The 20,452-nt window shown below is 41.1% G+C and overlaps 1 protein-coding gene and 1 pseudogene across 1 annotated transcript; both read left to right on the forward strand.

Moving 5' to 3' along the window:
• Positions 1-10,407: 10,407 nt before the first annotated feature.
• On the forward strand, positions 10,408-11,367 carry LOC132025090 (olfactory receptor 2S2-like). The gene has a single exon (XM_059412260.1). The coding sequence runs from the start codon at positions 10,408-10,410 to the stop codon at positions 11,365-11,367; it is 960 nt and encodes a 319-aa protein (XP_059268243.1).
• A 2,613-nt stretch (positions 11,368-13,980) lies between these two features.
• On the forward strand, positions 13,981-16,888 carry LOC132024116 (olfactory receptor 13C7-like; annotated as a pseudogene).
• Positions 16,889-20,452: the final 3,564 nt, after the last annotated feature.

Here is a 20,452-nt window from a genome sequence, read left to right on the forward strand (position 1 = left end):
AGGGGAGGTGAACCATGAGAGACTATGGACTCTGAAAAACAATCTGAGGGGTTTGAAGTGGCGGGGGGTGGTGGTGGGAGGTTGGGGTACCAGGTGGTGGGTATTATAGAGGGCACGGATGGCATGGAGCACTGGGTGTGGTGAAAAAATAATGAATACTGTTATGCTGAAAATAAATTAAAAATTAATTAATTAATTAATTAAATTAAAAAAAATACTTAAGTTTCTCTCCAAGGCTGAGAGGGAAACAAGAAGAGAGAGAGAGAGAGCAAGAGAGAGGAGTTGGTTATTCAAGAACAGGTGAGAGACATAAAAGGTAGACCATAGGTATCCATTATGTAATTCAGGAGGAGAAAACAGAACAGATGACAGACAAATAATAAAGGAGGAGAAAAACATTTCACTCAACAGAAATTCTGTATAATTATTCATAAAACGTTAATCAATCATCAGGTAAGAATTGTAGCAAAAGACCAACTTATGTACAGTCAATCCTAGGGTAAGTTGTGATTCTCACATATTCCAAAAGAATTCTATAGAGTTTTCCACAGCTTAAAGCCATACTTCCCAACAAGGATCAAGAATCTGGCTGCCGCTGGCCTGCTTCACTGCTGCCCTAAATGTAGATGCCATTGGAACAAGACTGACAGAGTACTGAGGGAAAGGGGCTGAGAATCAGAATTCTATATACCCTGACCATTGCACCAATATGACACTTGAAAAGACATTGTTGGCACGTGCAAATACAGACAGCACACACCCCTATAATCCCCTTCTCAAAAAGAAATTTTGTTTATAATGTTCTCCCAACAAATAGTTAAAAATAAATAATGGAAGGACTGGGACAGATATGGTATGTAAGACACAGTGGAGAATGGTCGAATGTCTGAAGATTGATAAAGTCTAATGAACACTTCATACCAAATGTGCAAAGACAAATATATGAAGAAATTATTAGGAAGTGCATTGAGGTAAACAGTGACAACAAAGCAATGGTGTAACTCTAGTTACAATTCTAGATGACTATTAAGCTCAGAAATTTAGAAAAAGATGTATACTTATAGCCCATTGAAGATCTCATCTTATGAAGGATGTGGCAGGAAAGGGAATCTTACAAGTATAATATATGAGTATAATGTGTTGATACTGAAATAACAAAAGTATTACTATGCTTGTTTAAAAAGGTGCCTGGGTGGCTCAGTCAGTTAGCAGATGCCTTTGGCTCAGGTCATGATCCCATGGTCCTGAGATGGAGCCAAGTTTTTGGCTCCCCGCTCAATAGCACAACACAGAGTTTGCTTCTCCCTCTCCCTCTGCCCCAATTCTGCTTGTCCTCTCTCTCTCAGATAAATGAAATCTTGAAAAATATACATGCTTGTGGAAATCTTAAGAGAAATACCAGTAGACAAGTATTAACATGAAGACGTTTGAAAGAATAAGAGGACAATGAATGAGCAAAGAAACTTGATCAAATGAAAAAGTCATATACTGAACCTGAATAGATTTAAGTCATTGCATATTAAGTACATGGTACATAGGGTACCTGGGTGGCTCAGTGGGTGAAGCCTCTGCCTTCAGCTCAGGTCATGATCTCAGGGTCCTGGGATCAAGCCCTGCATAGGGCTTTCTGCTCAGTGGGGAGCCTGCCTCCCCCTCCCCCTCTGCCTTCTTCTCTGCCTACTTGTGATCTCTCTCTCTCTCTCTGTGTCAAATAAATAAATAAAATCTTTTAAAATAATACATGGTACATAGTATCCAGTTTTGTAAGGGGGCTTCAAGGTTTCTAACATTAGGATAAATTAGATCTATTGCAACAATTTTATTAATAGATTCAAGAGGAAAAAGTGATCTCATCAATAGATGTTGACAAGTCACTTGACATAAGTTAACAGTGATTTCTGACTTTTTAAAAGTAGCACACTTCATTAGAGGACACTACCCCTAACATGAAAGGAAGTATCAGAACATCAGCACGCAATGTCTACATCACTTTGCAGTCTAGATAATTAGATGAGATGAGGAAAACAAGGAACATAAATATTGGAAAGAAGGAAAAACAACAAATGTTGTTTTACTGAAGAAAATTTTACTCAAATACTAAAACTACAGGAAATAATAAAACAGGGCACAAGAGGGGCTGTATATAATTCACTGCAGTTAGAAAAGTTTTACAATACCTATGGAAAATATATAAGAAGTATGAGAGGCCTATGTGAAAATCATATATTTACAATGACTATATATTAACAGGAGAAGTCATGAGACATTTTCATTTTGAAGAATCAAAAGTCCAGAATGCAAACCTCAGGACACTTAACTATCCTCCAAGTGCCTCATTCAAAGCCCTTCTCCCTCTTGCCAGCACGTGGGAAGAGCCATTCTCCACCCACTTTCCCATTCTTAGAGCAGCCCCAACTCTTAGTTGGGAGGGAAGGTCCAAGCCCTGAGGCAAACATGAACGCTCCCTGATCTAAAGGTCTCAGAAGCAAAGAAAACCAGCCTTCAACTCAGTCCATGCTTTTGGAGGTAACCAAAGAGTCTAGAACAGACCACTGACAAATGGAGGCTTTCACAGCTCTGCTTATGTGCTGATTACTTCCCGCCTCACTACAACTCATAACCATTTATCTCAGGTTAGGATCATCCCTAAAACCTTCAAGTGCAACGTGTTTACTGACATGACCAAATCAAACATCCCAGATGGTCTCAGAAAATAAGTCAAGAATGTAACCACCTCAACAGGTGAAATGGGAGCATTTCAGATGCTGGACTATAGGAGAGGACCAGGTGTGAAGCAGGAGCTGACTGTCTCTTCCAGCAGATAACCTTCCTGGATTCCAGTCAGTTGCTGCCAGGAAGGGATGCAGGAGTAGGGGAAGGGATGTAGAGCATCTACCCCAGCTGCAGGTTCCTTGTTTACCTCTAGTATCAAGATAAGTATTATAAGGGCCAAACAAAAATGTGTTCCATAGTCAGATTTGGGTAGAGGTTGCCAATTTGCAACGTCTGCGATAAGTAGTCAAAAGTCACAGCTGGACTCCCTAAGAATGCCATCACAGAAGTCAGCTGTATCCTGCACAGTACACCTATTGTTTGGGGGGCAAAGTTTTGCCCCCAACTGCTCCCTCTCACTCTTATGCAAACTTTTGCCCCCCAACTGCTCCCTCTCACTCTTATGTCACTTAATGCAGCTACCAATCATAGTACACCAACTCTTGGCACAGCAGTCAGTCTAATGGAAGGCACGTAACCTAAGGCAAACTAAGCAGAGCCATTCCCTAGGACATTTGTAATTGGAGCAAGCAGAAAAAGGTCCCATATTAGCTTTCTATGCTGCATAGCAGATCACCACCAAATTAGGAGCTTCAAACAGCACACACTTATAATCTTGCAGTTTCTGTAAGTCAAGAGTTCAACCAAGTCCCGCACAACGCTGCAGTCAAGGTGTTGGCCAGGGCTCGGTTCGCATTTGGAGACTCCAATAGAAGAACTGAATCAGGCTGCTGACAACTCTCTTCCCTCCCATGTGAGGAAGTCTGTCCAGTAGAGTGTAAAATATAGCCAGGAAAAGACAAATAGAGAAAACAAACAGATGAAGAAACTCAAGGTCCTAATGACATGTTGAGTCCCTAAATCTGACTGGGCCTGGGACTGAATCCACCTTTGAACTTCTCAGTTGCATGAACATTTAGCTCATTGTGAGAATAAGCTGGTTGGAGTAAGTTCTCTAGCTAGAAGCCTAGGGAATCCTGACAATAACAAAGCCCAAAGTAAAATCATCTTTGTCTGGTCTCCCTCTCCTGCTGACCACTGCATATTCCATCTCCAATCCTACATAGTAGATCATTCTCAGTTGACATACAAGAAAGTGCAAACCAGTCTTGGTCAAATCCCAGGCTCTTTTTGAAACAAACAAAAAAAGCAGTAAACTCTTTTCAGGCATGTACTGTCTAGGAACACTGATGCAAATATCCTAAATCTAATGTGGCATCAGAAGAGACTGAGCAGAGAGGTGGGACTTTTGTCTCCACTGGACAGTAACAAATCCCCACTCCAGGTGTCGGTGGAGACCATGTTGGAAGTCTGGACTTTTCATCCTCTACCTTGTGTAATGAGGTGCCCCTTCTTGGTCCCCCCCAACCCGGGTGGTATCAGAGAGGGTCTAGAGAAGAGTCTGGACTTATGCCTATGGCAGTGAGGTCACTCTTCCCATGATGTCAGCAGAGGACCTGGCAATAGTAAAAATGTACCCCTGCCCTTGCCAGCCAGGATGGAATCAGCAGAGCCCTAGTGGCAAGCTGAATCTTCTGCTCTCTAGCAGCAAGGAGAGTCTCGTCGCCCAAGAATGACAGGCTGTTTCAATAGTCGAAGATCAGTCAATGTAATCTATCATATTAAGAGGCTAAGTAAGGAAAACTACGTGAGTATATCAAGTGAAGCAGGAAAAGCATTTGAAAAAAACAACACCCATTCATGATTAAAACAAAACAAAACATGTCCTCCATGCTATTTGTTATGCTCCACAAATAAGAGAACAAAACAAAACAAAAACCTTTCAGTGTTAAACTGGAGGTCCCAGCCAGTGCAGTAGGGCAAGAAGAGAGAAAAGTCTATCAATTTTGAAGGAAGATGAAAGCTGTCATTGTTTACTGGTGTTATTATTGCCTATAAGCAAAATCTAAAATAACTTAGAGGCATAAATATTTAAAAGCGTTCCTCAACACTAAATCAATGTACAAAAAATCTATTGTATTTTCATATTCCAGCAACAGGTTATGAAATATTTTTAAAATCCAAGAAACATAAGCATACATATTATATATTTAAATATAATCATACATATTCATATATTTAAATATAAAATTTTAATACATCTGTATTAAAATATAAATATCATCATACAGCGGTAAATCTGGCAAAAGATCTCCATGACCTTCATGTGTAAAATTTTTAATTATAACATGTTTTGAATAATAGTAAAATAGAGAAAAATTCCCATTCATGGGTCAGAAAATTTGTTATGGAGATATTAGTTCTCTACTAACTGACCTATAGCTTCAATGTAATATCAATTTTTAAATCTCCAAAATAATAATTATACAATTTAAGAAGTTGAACCAACTTAATAATTTTAGAGAACAAAGGACTAAAAACTGCCATGACATATTTGAAGATGTACTGGATTAGGATAAAAGGATTTACCCTACAAGATATCAAAGTATACTATAAAGCTATAGTGATTGGAGCAACTTAGCATTGATACATGAACAGACAAATAAATGAATGGAAAAGAATAGAGATCCCAGAAATGGACACAGGCATGTTTGGAGATTTGATATATAACACATGTGATGTATTACACGTCACTGGAGAGAGGATGGGTCATAAACGCAAACAGGACAATTGGAAATACGTGTACCAAGGAGAAATGTGTAAGATATTTATAGCAGCATTCAACTAGGAGACAGCCCAATGATCCATCAAAATAGAATGTATAAATAAGCTGTGTTATATTCATAAAATGGAATTTAGCAATACAAATTAATGAATTTAGCTATACTCATAAACATGAGTAAACCTCACAAACATAATATTGTCTGAAGAAACAAATTAAAAAGAATACCTATAAGGGTTCAATTTATATTGAGTTTAAATTTTTTTATCTGAGAGAGAGAGAGAGAGGGAGAAGGGAGGGGAGACAGAAAGGGAGAAGCAGACTCCCATCAAGCAAGGAGCCTGACAAGTCTCTGGATCCCAGGACCCCGGGATCACCCAAGGAGCCCTAAGACATAGAGACAACCGAGTGAGCTCCCCAGGCACCATGTATATTGAGTTTAGAAAAATGAAAGCCTAAACTTTAGCATTTAAGAATGTGTACAAATTAATAAAATTCAGGAAAACAAATTAAATCAGGAATGTGGTTATCTCTGGAAAGAGAAGGAAAGGATGGTTGAGGAAGTAGCCAGGGAGCTTTCAAGGTATTAGCAGTGTTTTAGCTTTTAAATTAGAAGATTATTACTTTATTAATCTTTAAATTAACAATATGTGTTTAATGAGCTTTCATATGCATTTACATATGTGTGCTATTTTCACATTTTAAATTATTTTAAATTCCTAAAGCATTAAACACTACAATGTGATGTCATCTCTCATCTTTCAGACTGAAAAATAGCAAAAAGAGTTCCTGAGAGACTAAAATAGTATGTTATCAGAGTGTGGAAAACACCTATGCTTATACGCTGATGATAGCAATGTGTAAATTTGGCAATACTTCTCAAAATTACAAATGTGTGTAAACAGGTATATTTTTACCACATGCAAAATTATGAATATGTTGTGCCATTGATTATAGCAGAATAAGGTTGGAAAAGACTAGAAGATCTAAATGTCCATTAATATTTGACTGGTTAATTAAATGATGGCACATTCTTACAATGGAATAAATTCCGTGATTTCAAAGAATGAGGCAGTATTACACATTTTTTTCAGATACACCGGGTATATTGTTCTGTGAGAAAATCAAGGTATTGGGCACCTGGGTGGCTCATTTGGTTGGGCGACTGCCTTTGGTTCAGGTCATGATCCCGGAGTACCAGGATCGAGTCCTGCATTGGGCTCCCTGCTCGACAGGGAATGTGCTTCTCCCTCTGACCCTCCTCCTTCTCATGCTCTCTCTCTCTCTTATTCTCTCTCTCTCTATATCAAATAAATAAATAAAATCTTAAATAAAAATTAAAAGAAATACAGACAAACTAATGCTAAAATTTATTTAAAAAAAAATCAAGGTATTAAAGTGGTGCATTGTTGTGCAAAATTTGTCTTATTATCTTGCTTTTCTTTTTTTTTTTTTTAAAGATTTTATTTATTTTACTTGACAGAGAGAGAGATCACAAGTAGGTAGAGAGGCAGGCAGAGACAGAGGGGGAAGCAGGCTCCCTGCTGAGCAGAGAGCCCGATGCGGGGCTGAGCAGAGAGCCCGATGCGGGGCTGAGCAGAGAGCCCGATGCGGGGCTCGATCCCAGGACCCTGAGATCATGGCCTGAGCCGAAGGCAGCGGCTTAATCCACTGAGCCACCCAGGCGCCCCTTATCTTGCTTTTCTAACTGAAAATCTCTGGGAGAAAAAACCATTAGGACATTGCTAGCATTGGTTGCCTCAAGGGTACTTAACCAGGTGACAAGATAAAGGAGTAATTCTGATTCTATATCCTTCTATACCTTTTACATTTTCTTTCAGGTACAAGTAAAACCTACTAATGGGGTGACAATCATGATGATGAGATCAAGAAGGAGGACAAAATCAATACAAAGCTAGAGTCATCAAAAGAGTTTGATGCTGATACAAAAATAGACACATTGATTGGAGGAATAGCATAACACACCCAGAAGTGAACTGGTGCTGATCTCATCAATTAATCTACAACAAAGGACACAAGAACACAAAATACGGAAAAGACAGTCTTTTCAATAAATGCTGTTGAGAAAACTGGAGAACTACATGCAAAAGAATGAAACAGTACTATTTTATTATATCATACAAATGTGAAATAAAAATTGATTAATGACAAGACCTGACCATAAAACTCCTAAAAGAAAACCTAGGCAACAACAATCTCTTGCACACATTCTTGCACAACAATCTCTTGCAACAATATTTTTCAGGATAATCTTCCTCAGAAAAGTCCTCTTGGACTTCATCGAACTAAAAAGCTTTTGCACAGTTAAGGAAATCATCAGCTAAGCAAAAAGGCAATCTGCTCAATGGGAGAAGATACTTGCAAACAATATATTTAGATACTAAATATATACATAAAAAATACAACTCAACACCAAGAAAATAATCTGATAAAAAATGGGCAGAGGATCTGAATAGATATGTCTCCAAAGATGACCTACAGAGGGCTAAAGAAAACATGAAACAATGCTCAAATTAAATTAAACCGACAGTGAGATACCACCTCACACAACTCAGAATGCTGAGAATCAATATGGCAAGAAATAAAGTGTGCTGGTGAGGAAGTGGAGGAAATGTTGAAATGAAGGTTTGTGAAGTGTCTGTCACAGTGCCTGGCACATGGGAGCACCTCACTCAGTGTAGCCAGTTCTGCTGCTGCTGTTGTGAGACATGTGTCCTGCCTCCCCATTCTGGATGTCAAGGACTCAGCAGGGGAACAACATACTCTGGCCCTGAATGGAGCACTGGCTTCTCTGGGAGCCCAGGGAAAGCTCAGGAGGAAACCAGCATCTGCTATACAGCCTTCTCCATCTCCAGGTGACCATGTCCCAGTCATTATCTCTAATTGGGACAGGGAGAAGGTCCCTGGAGGCCCCAGGTATGTATGTATAGGGCCTGTAACCTGTGCACATTTGACATTCCAAACTTTAAATTGCTTTTGAGACCAACAAGGTCCCTGTAGGAGTTCACAGTTGCTTCTTGAGGACTCCTTTCACTGCTGGGGAAGATGTACCCATGGGATTTCTGGGCTTCAGACCAGGATGACAGGTCCTCCCCATGAAGAATCTGTAGCTGAGACACCCAGTTAGCCTGCACATCTAGGAGGAAGGATGTGAGAGAAACCCCACCAGAGGCTAGAGTTTCCAAAAGGCTGTATGGGGAAAAAGAAGACACAGGATCTCAGAGGTGAAAGAAGCCCAGCAGGGGAGTGTCTGTGGTCCTTCTCTGGGATCCAGGGTCTGGGCCAGGGCACAGTGAGAAACTGAGAATTGGCTCTGGGATCAGGAGACTGAGAAATGGCTACAAGCAGGATGCAGGTGGGGAGCGCTGGGCTGTGGTTGGGACAAGCTTGGTGGCCATGACTTTTGCAGAGCATTTTCCAAAGATGGACTTTCCTCCTCCCCCTGCCTCTGCTCCAAACACCTTCCAGCTGCAGCCAGCTGTGAGCAGCTGATGCTGGAGCAGGGAGGAGCAGCTGAGGCTAAGCCCAGGCAGTCCCTCCTGCTCTACGCTCACCACTGACCCAGCCCTGCCCTGACACTGCTATTGCATCCTCCCTGAGAGGAGCCCAGAGTCCTGGCAAGAAGGCAGGCAGATTTCTACCCCATCCTGCTGAGATTTCCCAGAAGACTGAGCCTTTCACGGGGTCACAGGGAGTGCAGACAGGCAAGCTGGGACCCATCCTGTCTGTGATGCCCAGTCTGTGGCTAGTTCTATTCTCCTCACTTTCTTTCTACCTCCTATTCATGGGGATACCTCCCAGGACCCCCAGCGGATGCCTCAAACCACAGATAGTACTGAACTCTATGTATCCCTTCTCTTCCTACATACATATACCTATGATACAGTTTAATTTACAAATCTGACACAGTGAGAGGTTAACAATAACCGGTAATAACATACAATAATTATAACAACATCTCATAATAAAGTTATGTGAATGTGGTCTCTCCCTCATAGTATCTTATTATACTGGACTCCCTTTCATCCTGTGACAATGCAAGATGATAAAATGGCCACATGATGAGCCACAGTAAGGTAAGTGACCTAGACAGTGAGATGCAATATAGGGCTACTCTTGACCTTTTGACCACAGGTCAGAAATATTATCTTCTGCTGCAAACCATAGTTAGAGGTGGTGGCAGGGCAGGAACCGAAGCTTTTTTTTATCAAGAACTGAGTTAACTGGTCAATAAACTGCTTGGCTGTCATCCCATAGTGTGGGTTCACTCACTCCAATTACTCCTTCGGTGGCCTTCATGAATTCTTCCCCGTGAGGGAACCTCCCCCACATATTGCCTTTAATATGTATTAGAACAGGCAGATCCCAATTCTGACAATAGGCAAGTCTGTTGCTGAGGGTGGGCAGACTAAGGAAGGATCCCTCATGCGGTTGAAATTTTACCTAGGCTTTATTCTGCCTTGGTGGGGATTAGCACTTTAAAAAAGGTTCTTTCAAAGGTAATCAATGTTTAACAAAGGCTTGAAATTTGGGAGTTGTAAGAATAGGATCAGCTTGGGGATTCTCCTCTCTATGAATCAAGGAAAGCCCAGATTAAATGAAATTTCTATTCATTTACATCAAATACAAAGAATTTACAGCATTTTCCCTTGCTCATCAAAAGAAGAGGAAAAGCCCTCCTTGACTGGGGATTAGCTCTGCTGGGCTCAGGTCCTGTCTCTATCACCACCTTGCTCAGAAGACTTGGACAGGTCACTTCCCCTCTCTGGGCCTCAATGCCGTATTTGTAAGCCCTCTTTCAGCCCTGACCGTCCCCCATCTAAGATCTAACCCCACTCCTACCTACTGTCTCTTTCAGTCATTTATCTCTTATGCACATATGTTGTCCTGTTCTGTAGCACAGAGTGATGGTGTACAAGATGCCTGAGACTTTTCTCAAGAAAGCCTCCTGTGCTGTATTTGTCCTTGGCTGATGACAGAAGGCATAGCACATGGAAAAAGCCAACTGGTCCTCCCCTGTGGCAGGGTTCATAATCCTGGGGCTCTCAGCCTACCCAAAGCTGGAGAAAATATTCTTTGTGCTCATCCTGCTGATGTACCTGGTCATCCTGCTGGGAAACGGGGTCCTCATCTTGGTAACCATCCTTGACTCCCGCCTGCACACGCCCATGTACTTCTTCCTGGCGAACCTCTCCTTCCTGGACATCTGCTACACAACCTCCTCAGTCCCCCTCATTCTCGACAGCTTCCTGACTCCCAGGAAAACCATCTCCTTCTCAGCCTGTGCCGTGCAGATGTTTCTCTCCTTTGCCATGGGTGCCACAGAGTGTGTGCTTCTGGGCATGATGGCATTTGATCGCTATGTGGCCATCTGTAACCCCCTCAGGTACCCCGTGGTCATGAGCAAGGCCGCCTATGTCCCCATGGCTGTCAGCTCCTGGGCTATTGGTTGTACGGCTTCTGTGGTACACACATCTTTGACAATTCAACTGCCTTTCTGTGGGAACAACGTCATCAACCACCTTGCCTGTGAGCTACTAGCTGTCCTAAAGTTGGCCTGTACTGACATCTCCATCAATGTGATCAGCATGGGGGTTGCCAATGTGATCTTCCTGGTGGTCCCAGTTCTCTTCATTTTTGTCTCCTATGTGTTCATCATTGCTACCATCCTGAGGATCCCCTCAGCCGAGGGGAGGAGAAAGGCCTTCTCCACCTGCTCTGCCCACTTCACTGTGGTGGTCATCTTCTATGGGACCTTATTTTTCATGTATACAAAGCCCAAGTCTAAGGATACCCTAGGGAATAACAAAGAAGACCTTTCAGACAAGCTCATCCCCCTTTTCTATGGGGTGGTGACCCCCATGCTCAACCCCATCATCTACAGCCTCAGGAACAAGGACGTGAAGGCTGCTGTGAGGAACCTGGTGCCTCAGAAATGTTTCACCCAGTGATGGAGGGCTCCTCTGTGTTCCCACTCTATGAGAAAAGGACCTCTGATCATTATAGCTGCCTTCAAAAAGACAAGTCATGCAATCCAGAATCCTCTCTTGCCCTTCTGTTTATTTTCAAAGAATGTTTAACTTTTTGGAGTGTATCTTCTGAGTTTTAGCCATAGAGCTGAGAGTTTTAACAGATGTCACACAATGGATCTTTAATTGAATACACAAGGACATTCTGAACACATGATAAAACCAAGGAGAGAGGAACTATCAGAGTGAGTTTGGTTAAAGGCCTGCACTATGTCTGAGCTACACAGTCAGTCAGTGCACAGAGGAGAGAATGTGCTCCCAGCACTGTTGCCATCCCTTTTGGATTCCCCAGCAGAGTCACAGGAATGAGGAGGAAGTGGGAATTTTCATTTTGGGCCATTTTTGAAATAGAGTCAGTTTGGCTGAAGTATAAGAAGAGACTGCTGCTGCCCCTCGGAACAATTTGTTAGTTAAACTGTAACCCCTGGAGGATTTTACTAGTTGCCAAGCACATTTAGATATGGCCTTAAGAAACACTGATCCTGACAACAGGTCTTTGGGGGAGAAGGACGATGTACGACCGTGAAGCTGGGCAGCTGGGGATGCCCGGCTCGCTCAAGGCGGAACGCCGCCTGCTTCAGGGAAGCTGAGCGCTGGGAGCGCCCGGTCAGCTCAGGGTGGAACGAACACCGCCTGCTTCCCTTTTTCGTGATCGCTCCTTTCTCTTCCCAGAAGTGCTCGTTGTTAGTTAGATGAGTCCTTTGAATGTGCTTGGTCAACTAGAAACCTCACCCTCCTCCTTGCTGGCCTGCAAGACGTGACGAACGTGTGACCTTCATCCATCCTTCTGTTGGCTATTGTTTTCTATCCAATAAAAGTGAGACTGTGGAGTTGCTCGTGCCAGCAGTCCTTTTCAACTGTTGTCCCCTGCTCCCAGTCTTTTGCAGCTGACTTGTTTGTGCCTAATTCTTCTCTCGTCCGACTGGAAGCGGCAAGAGACAAAGGCAAGTTCTCCAGATAAGAGTTTTTGGGTGGGAACAAGCTATTCTGGTACACTCCATTTCTTCTTAGTTATGGGATAATTGAGGCTATTTTTTCTCAATGCACTTCACATTATGAAACACTGCTAGGAAGTTAATGGCAAGAAAGAGTGTAGAGTTTGAATTTGATGCTCAACACTTCGAGATACCCCACTACAAAAGCCAGTATTTGGTTGGAGGGTAACCCACATTCTAGAAAAAAGAAAGATGATAGAGATATTGACTGATAGATAGACAGAGGCTAAATATATTTGAAGACTTTGGAGGCTAATATTTGACATGTTTCTTTGTTTCAGGACTTCACGAAGTCTTTAATATGCTACAGTATACATTGAACGTCCAAGAGATGTAAACTCGGTAACATTTCCTGAGCCTCCATAGCTCAGCAGGATAAAAACAGGGAAGCTTTTTCTTATCTATGAGCTTCGGTTGGTTGCCTAACCATTTTCAGTCTATTTCATCATATTTTAACATCTAACCACTTGATTTCACATGAATTACTTACTATAAACAAGTTCTTTGTAAATGGTAAGCACAATGGAACTAGTAGATACCAGTATTGGTCGTATCATGAATGCTGCCCAGTGCTGTGTGCCATGTGGAACAGAGTAAGACACCGTCCCTATATAGAGTAATAGACACACAAGGTAAATGAGAGATTCAGAAGTGTTGCAGATGAATAGAAGCAAGTTTTTATGGCAAGTTCTATGAAGTTCTTTGAATATGGCAGACTTTTTTCTAAAGAGAATTTAGAAAGTGAGTCCAATTTTGATACTAGATCTTGGAAGTTGGTTTTGCTTCAAGTGATATTTACATTTTCATATGTTTATTAAGAATGCATTGCCTAAGGGAGTGCCTGGGTGGTTCCATCGGTTAAGCAGCTGCCTTCAGCTCAGGTTGGGATCTCAGAGTCCTGGGATAGAGCATGTGTTGGGCTCCCTGCTCAGGTGAGCCTGCTTCTCCCTGTACCTCTGCCTGCTGCTCCCCTTGCTGTTCTCTCTCTCTCTCTCAAATAAATTAATAAAATCTTAAAACAAGAAAGGATGAATTGCCTAAGGATGCCTATTCGGTTAATAAAATTTCACATCCTTATGTTAGTCCTATTCCTAACTTCTACTTTTTACCGGTAGGGAAACAATCTTGCTATTGCAAATACACAATTGGCATCTAGTGGCCATTTAAGCAAACTTCTGACACTTAGTGAAGCCTTGCAACATCATTGTTAGAAGAGGACTCAGGAGGTTTTCTTGTTCAACCCTATGCACAGGAGCATGCTGTTCCTCTCCAATGCCCCTGACCCTAGGCAGTGCACATTTGCTTGGACATCTCCAGTGACAGACAATTCAATACATCAGATTCTAGATTTTTCACTTAGTCCTAGCAAATTCTTCCTCGAATTATGCTTAACTCTACCTTCCAATAGTGTCTACCTTCACTCCTAAAGCTTAGTGCCTCACCAGAAGATGCTCCAAATCTCCTCCTTCTGGTATATGAAGATAGTTCTGGTCCCTGAGTCCCCTCTGGCCAACAGACCCAGTATTTCCTCCTATGCCAAATGTTCTTTGTGCTCATTCTCTCGATGTATGTAGTGATCCTGCTGGGCAATGGGGTCATCATCATGGTGACTGTGCCTACCCCCTACTAGCACATGTTCATGTGCTTCTTCCTGGAGAAACCCTCAATCCTAGACATCTGCTACACAACCTTCTCAGTCCCCCAGATTCTTGACATCCTCCTAAGACTCAGGAAAACCATCTCCTTTTCAGCCTGTGATAAGCAGATGCTTCTCTCCTTTGCCATAGGAGGCAGAGTATACGCTTCTGGGCATGATGGCATTTGATCGCTATGTGGCCATCTGTATCCCCCTTAGATACCCTGTGGTCATGAGCAAGGCTGCCTTGTGCCCATGGCTCCTGGGCAACTGGAAGCATGATTGCCATGATGCAAATATCCTTAGTGATGCGACTACCCTTCTGTGGGGACAATGTCATCAACCACTTTATCTGTGAGATCCTGGCTATTCTGAGGTTGGCCTGACATCTCCATCAAAGCAATCAATATGGCAGTGGCCAGTGTGATCTTTCTGAGCATTCCAGTTCTATTTATTTTTGTCTCCTATGTGTTTATCATTGCTACCATCCTGAGGATCCCATCAACTGAGGGGAGGAAAAAGGTCTTCTTCACCTGTTCTGCTCACTTCATAGTCATGGTCATCTTCTATGGGACCATCCTCTTCATGTATGGGAAGCCCGAGTCCAAGGACACCCTAGGAGCAGACAAGCAAGAATTTCAGACAAGCTTACCTCCCTCTTCTGTGGGATGGTGACCCCTATGCTCAAGCCCATCATATACAGCCTCAGGAACAAAGATGTGAAATCCTCTGTGAAGAACCTGGTCCTATGCAAACATGTCATCCAGTGATAGTGGGGGCTCCTGATAGATCTTTGTTGCCTAGCTTCTCTCAGGAGGGTCTCCTGAGGAGGATAAGATAAAGGGCCACTTTCATCAAAGGTGCATAGGCAAATCTGATTACACAGAAGGCTTTAAGTGAACAGGAAACATTTAATGGGATATTTCTGTCCCATTCTAGAAGCACTTGGACAAAAGTATACACTATTGGCCAAGCCTTGGAGTTGTCTATCTCTCAGGTGCATACTGAACTACTTGATGTCCAGGAAAGATAACACTTTGAGTTTTATTTTTGACTTTCAAATAGCTCTAGTACATAGCGGGCTGCAAGTCCGGAATTCTCCTACCCTGACCATTGTACCAATATGAGAGTTGAAATGTTGGCACATGCAAACACAGAGAGCACACACCCCTATAATTCCTTTCTCAAAGGGGTTTTGGGAGAAGGGGGTGGGATTATGGACATTGGGGAGGGTATGTGCTTTGGTGAGTGCTGTGAAGTGTGTAAACCTGGTGATTCACAGACCTGTACCCCTGGGGATAAAAATATATGTTTATAAAAAATAAAAAATTAAAAAAAGAGAAATTTTATTTATAAAGTTTTCCCAAAAAACAGCTAAAAATACATAATGGAAGGACTGGGACAGATATGGTATATAAGACACAGTGGGGAATGGTCAAATGTCTGAAGACTGATAAAGTCTAATAAATGCTTAATGCCAAATGTGCAAAGACAAATATATGAAGGAATTATTAGGAAATGCATCAGGGTAAACAGTGACAACAAAGCAATGGTATAACTCCAGTTACAATTTTAGATGACTTAATTAAACTGAGAAATTTAGAAAAAGAAGTATAGTTACAACACATTGAAGGTCTGATCTTGTGAAGGATATGGAAGGAAGGGGAATCGTGTGAATATAATTCACTGCATTGACACTGAAATAACAAAAGTATTCATATGCTTGTTAGGGCTTTTGGGTGCCTCAGTCAGTTAGTAGCTGCCTTCAGCTCAGGTCATGACCCCAGGTTCCTTGGATGGAGCCATGTCAGACTCTGCTCAGCTACTCAGTGTGGAGTCTTTTCCCTCTCCTTCTGTCCTCCCCGACTTGTTCTCTCTGATAAATGGAATCTTTTATATATACTTTTATATATATATATATATATATATATATATATATATATTTGTGAAAATTTTAAGAGAAAGTAAAAGTAGACAAGTATTAGCATAAAGACATTTAAAAGAATAAGATGATGATGAATGAGCAGAGAAACTTGATCACATGAAAAAAAGTCACTTACTGAACCTCAGTAGTTTTAAATCATTGCATATTAAACACATCACACATAGGACCCAGTTTTTTAAGGGGCTTCAAGTTTTCTAACATTAGGATACATTAGGAGATCTATTGCAACCATTTTGTTAATAGATTCAAGAAGAAAAAGTGATCTGATCAACAGATGTTGAGAAGTCACTTGATAAAACTTAACATAGATTTCTGACTTCTTAAAAGTAGCACACTTCAATAGAAGAAACTATCCCTAACATGAAAGGAAGTATCAGAACATCAGTAAGCAGTATGTCTACGACATGGATGAGGTCACCAGCTTTCAATGTCTACATCATTTTGCAGTCTAGATAAATAGGTAAGATGAGGAAAACAAGGAACATAAATATTGAAAAGAAGGAAAAAAGGATACTATCCACAAATGTTGTTTAGCTAAAGAAAATTTACTAAATGCCAAAACTACAAGTAATATTAAGACAGCACACAAGAGGGGTTGTATATAATTCACCACAGTTAGAAAAATTTTACAATACCTAAGGAAAATATATAAGAAGTATGAGAGGCCTGTAAGAATATAATATAGTGATACAGTGATCATATATTAACAGGAGAAGTCATAAGATATTTTCATTTTGAAGAAGAAAAAGCACTGAACGTAAGCCTCAGGACATTAGTTATGCTCCAAGTGCCCTCATTCAAAGCCCTTCTCCTTCTTGCCAGCAGGTTGGGAAGAGACATTCCCTACCCACTTTCCCATCCCTATAGCAGGTCCATCTTCTTAGTTGGGAGGGATGGCCCAATCCCTGAGGCAAACCTGAATGCTCCCTGATCTAAAGGTCTCAGAAGCAAAGAAAACCAGCCTTCAACTCAGTCCATGCTTTTGGAGGTAACCAAAGAGTCTAGAACAGACCACTGACAAATGGAGGCTTTCACAACTCTGCTTATATGCTGATTACTTCCCGCCTCATTATGACTCATAACCATTTATCTCACGTTAGTATGACCACCAAAATCTTCAAGAGATTACAGCCTCCAATGAACGTGTTTACTGACATGACCAAATCAAACATCCCAGATAACAGATGATAAAGGTAATTACCCAAATAGGTGAAATCGGAACATTTGTTTTTAATTTTTTAAATTATTTATTTATTTTCAGCATAATAGTATTCATTATTTTTTCACCATACCCAGTGCTCCATGCAATCTGTGCCCTCTATAATACCCACCACCTGGTACCCCAACATCCCACCCCCCCCCACCACTTCAAACCCCTCAGATTGTTTTTCAGAGTCCATAGTCTCTCATGGTTCACCTCCCCTTCCAATTTCCCCCAACTCCCTTCTCCTCTCTAACTCCCCATGTCCTCCATGCTATTTGTTATGCTTTTTATTTTTTTAAGATTTTATTTATTTATTTGACAGAGAAAGAGAGATCACAAGTAGGCAGAGAGGCGGAAGCAGTCTCCCCACTGAGCAGGGAGCCTGATATGGGCCTCTATCTCAGGACCTTGAGATCATGACCTGAGCCAAAGGCAGAGGCTTAACCCACTCTGCAACCCAGGTGCCCAAATCAGAGCATTTCAAACAAGACCCTGTCATGATCAAAACAAAACAAAAACAAAAACAAAAACAAAACAAAACCTTCAGCATTGAACTGGAGATTCCAGACAGGGCTGTTGGGCAAGAAAAGAGACAAGCCTACCAATTTTAAAGGAAAACAAAAGTTGTCATTATTCCCTGGTGCTATCATTGCCTTCTATTTACAGAATCTGAATACCTTTGAGATATATTACAAATATTGAAAAGAGTGTTCCTCAACATTAAATCAATCTACCAAAAAATCTATTGTGGTTCCACATTCCAGCAACTGATTATGTAATAATCTAAAACACACCAAGAAATGTAAATGTACCTATTTGTGTATTTAAATATATGCATGTATACTTATATATTTAACTATAAATTTTAAAATATATGTATTTTTTGAGTTACGTTAGTCACCATACATAGCTTTGATGTAGTGTTCCAAGATTAATTGTTTACATGTAACACCCAATGCTCCATGCAATACTTGCCCTCCTTAATAACCACCAACAGGGTCACCCATCCCCTTGGTCCCCTCCCCTCTAAAATCCTGTTTTTCAGAGAGTCTCTCTAAAACCCTGTTTCTCAGTGAGTCTCCCTCTCTGATTTCCTCTCCTTCACTTTTCCTTTCCTTCTCCTAATGTCCTCCATGTTATTGTTATTCCTTATGTTCCACAAGTAAGTGAAACCATAATTGATTTTCTTGGCTTCGCTTATTTCACTCAGCATAATCTCCTCCAGCCCCATCAATGTTGACACAAAAGTTGGGTATTCATCCTTTCTGGTGGCTGAGTAATATTCCATTGTTTATATGGACCACATCTTCTTTATCCATTCATCTGTTGAGGGCATCTCATCTCTTTCCACAATTTGGCTATTGTGGACATTGCTGCTATGAACATTGGAGTACATATGGCCCTTCTTTTCACTACCTCTGTATCTTTGAGGTAAATACCCAGTAGAGCAATTGCCAGATCATAGGGTAGCTCAATTTTTAATTTTTTGAGGAACCTCCACATGGTTCCCCAAAGTGGCTGCACCAACTTGCATTCCCACCAAGAGTATAAGAGGGTTCCCCTTTCTCCACAATCTTTCCAACATTTGTTGTTTCTTGCCTTGTCAATTTTTGCCATTATAACTGCTGTAAGATGGTATCTCAATGGGGTTTTGATTTGGATTTCCCTGATGGCTAGTGATGATGAACATTTTTCATGTGTCTTCATTGGACAAGTGTCTGTTCATTTCTTCTGCCCATTTTTTGACTTGATTGTCTGTTATTTGGTGTTGAGTTTGAGAAGTTCTTTCTAGATCTTGGATGTCAGTCCTTTGTCTGTAGTGTCATTTGTGAATGTCTTCTCCCATTCCGTGGGTTGCCTCTTTGTTTTGTTGACTGTTTCCTTTGCTGTGCAGAAGGTTTTTAACTTCACGAAGTCCCAAAAGTTCATTTTCACTTATGTTTCCTTTGCATTTGGAGACATGTCTTGGAAGAAGTGGCTGTGGCCGACGTCAAAGAGTTACTGCCTATGTTCTCCTCTAGGATGTTGATGGATTCCTGTCTCACATTGAGGCCTTTCATCCATTTTGAGTTTATCTTAGTGTATGGTGTAAGAGAATGGTCAAGTTTCATTCTTATGTACATAGCTGTCCAATTTTCCCAGCACCATTTATTAAAGAGACTATCTTTTTTCCACTACATATTTTTTCCTGCTTTGTCAAGGATTATTTGACCACAGAGTTGAGAGTCCATATCTGGGCTCTCTACTCAGTTCCACTGGTCTATGTGTCTGTTTTTGTGCCAGTACCCTGCTGTCTTGGTAATCACAGCTTTGTATTTAGAATTGCCAATGCCTTGAACTTTGAGAAGGGCTCCTTAGACATAAATCCGACATTTAAACTTTTTTTCTTTAAAGTATGGTATTGGATGTTGACTTTTTACAGTTCCAAGCACTGTTAACAATATCAGGAAGGTGTTTTGATAGAGATCAATGGAAAGTTAAACATTCTAGATCTAACGTGAATACACTTCTTTTTGATTCAGAAAATAAAATCAGATTTTTGAAAGTAAAGAAATATATATATATATAAACATCATCACACAGGGGTATCTCTTGCAAAAGATTTCCAAGATGTTTAGGCATAGAATTGTTAATTACAACATTTTTTAAAATTTATTTTCAGCATAACAGTATTCATTATTTTTTCACCATACCCAGTGCTCCATGCAATCCGTGCCCTCTCCAATACCCACCACCTGGTACCCCAACCTCCCACCCCCCCACCACTTCAAACCCCTCAGATTGTTTTTCAGAGTCCATAGTCTCTCATGGTTCACCTTCCCTTCCAATTTCCCTCAACTCCCTTCTCCTCTCTAACTCCCCATGTCCTCCATGCTATTTGTTATGCTCCACAAATAAGTGAAACCATATGATAATTGACTCTCTCTGCTTGACTTATTTCACTCAGCATAATCTCTTCCAGTGCCGTCCATGTTGCTACAAAAGTTGGGTATTCATCCTTTCTGATGGAGGCATAATACTCCATAGTGTATATGGACCACATTTTCCTTATCCATTCGTCTGTTGAAGGGCATCTTGGTTCTTTCCACAGTTGGGTGACTGTGGCCATTGCTGCTATAAACTCAAACACCTGGAAGCTAAAGACCACCTTGCTTAAGAATGCTTGAATCAACCAGGAGATCAAAGAAGAACTCAAACAATTCATGGAAACCAATGAGAATGAAGAC

The sequence above is a fragment of the Mustela nigripes genome, chromosome 9 (assembly GCF_022355385.1).
Source record: "Mustela nigripes isolate SB6536 chromosome 9, MUSNIG.SB6536, whole genome shotgun sequence".
Taxonomy (NCBI): domain Eukaryota; kingdom Metazoa; phylum Chordata; class Mammalia; order Carnivora; family Mustelidae; genus Mustela; species Mustela nigripes.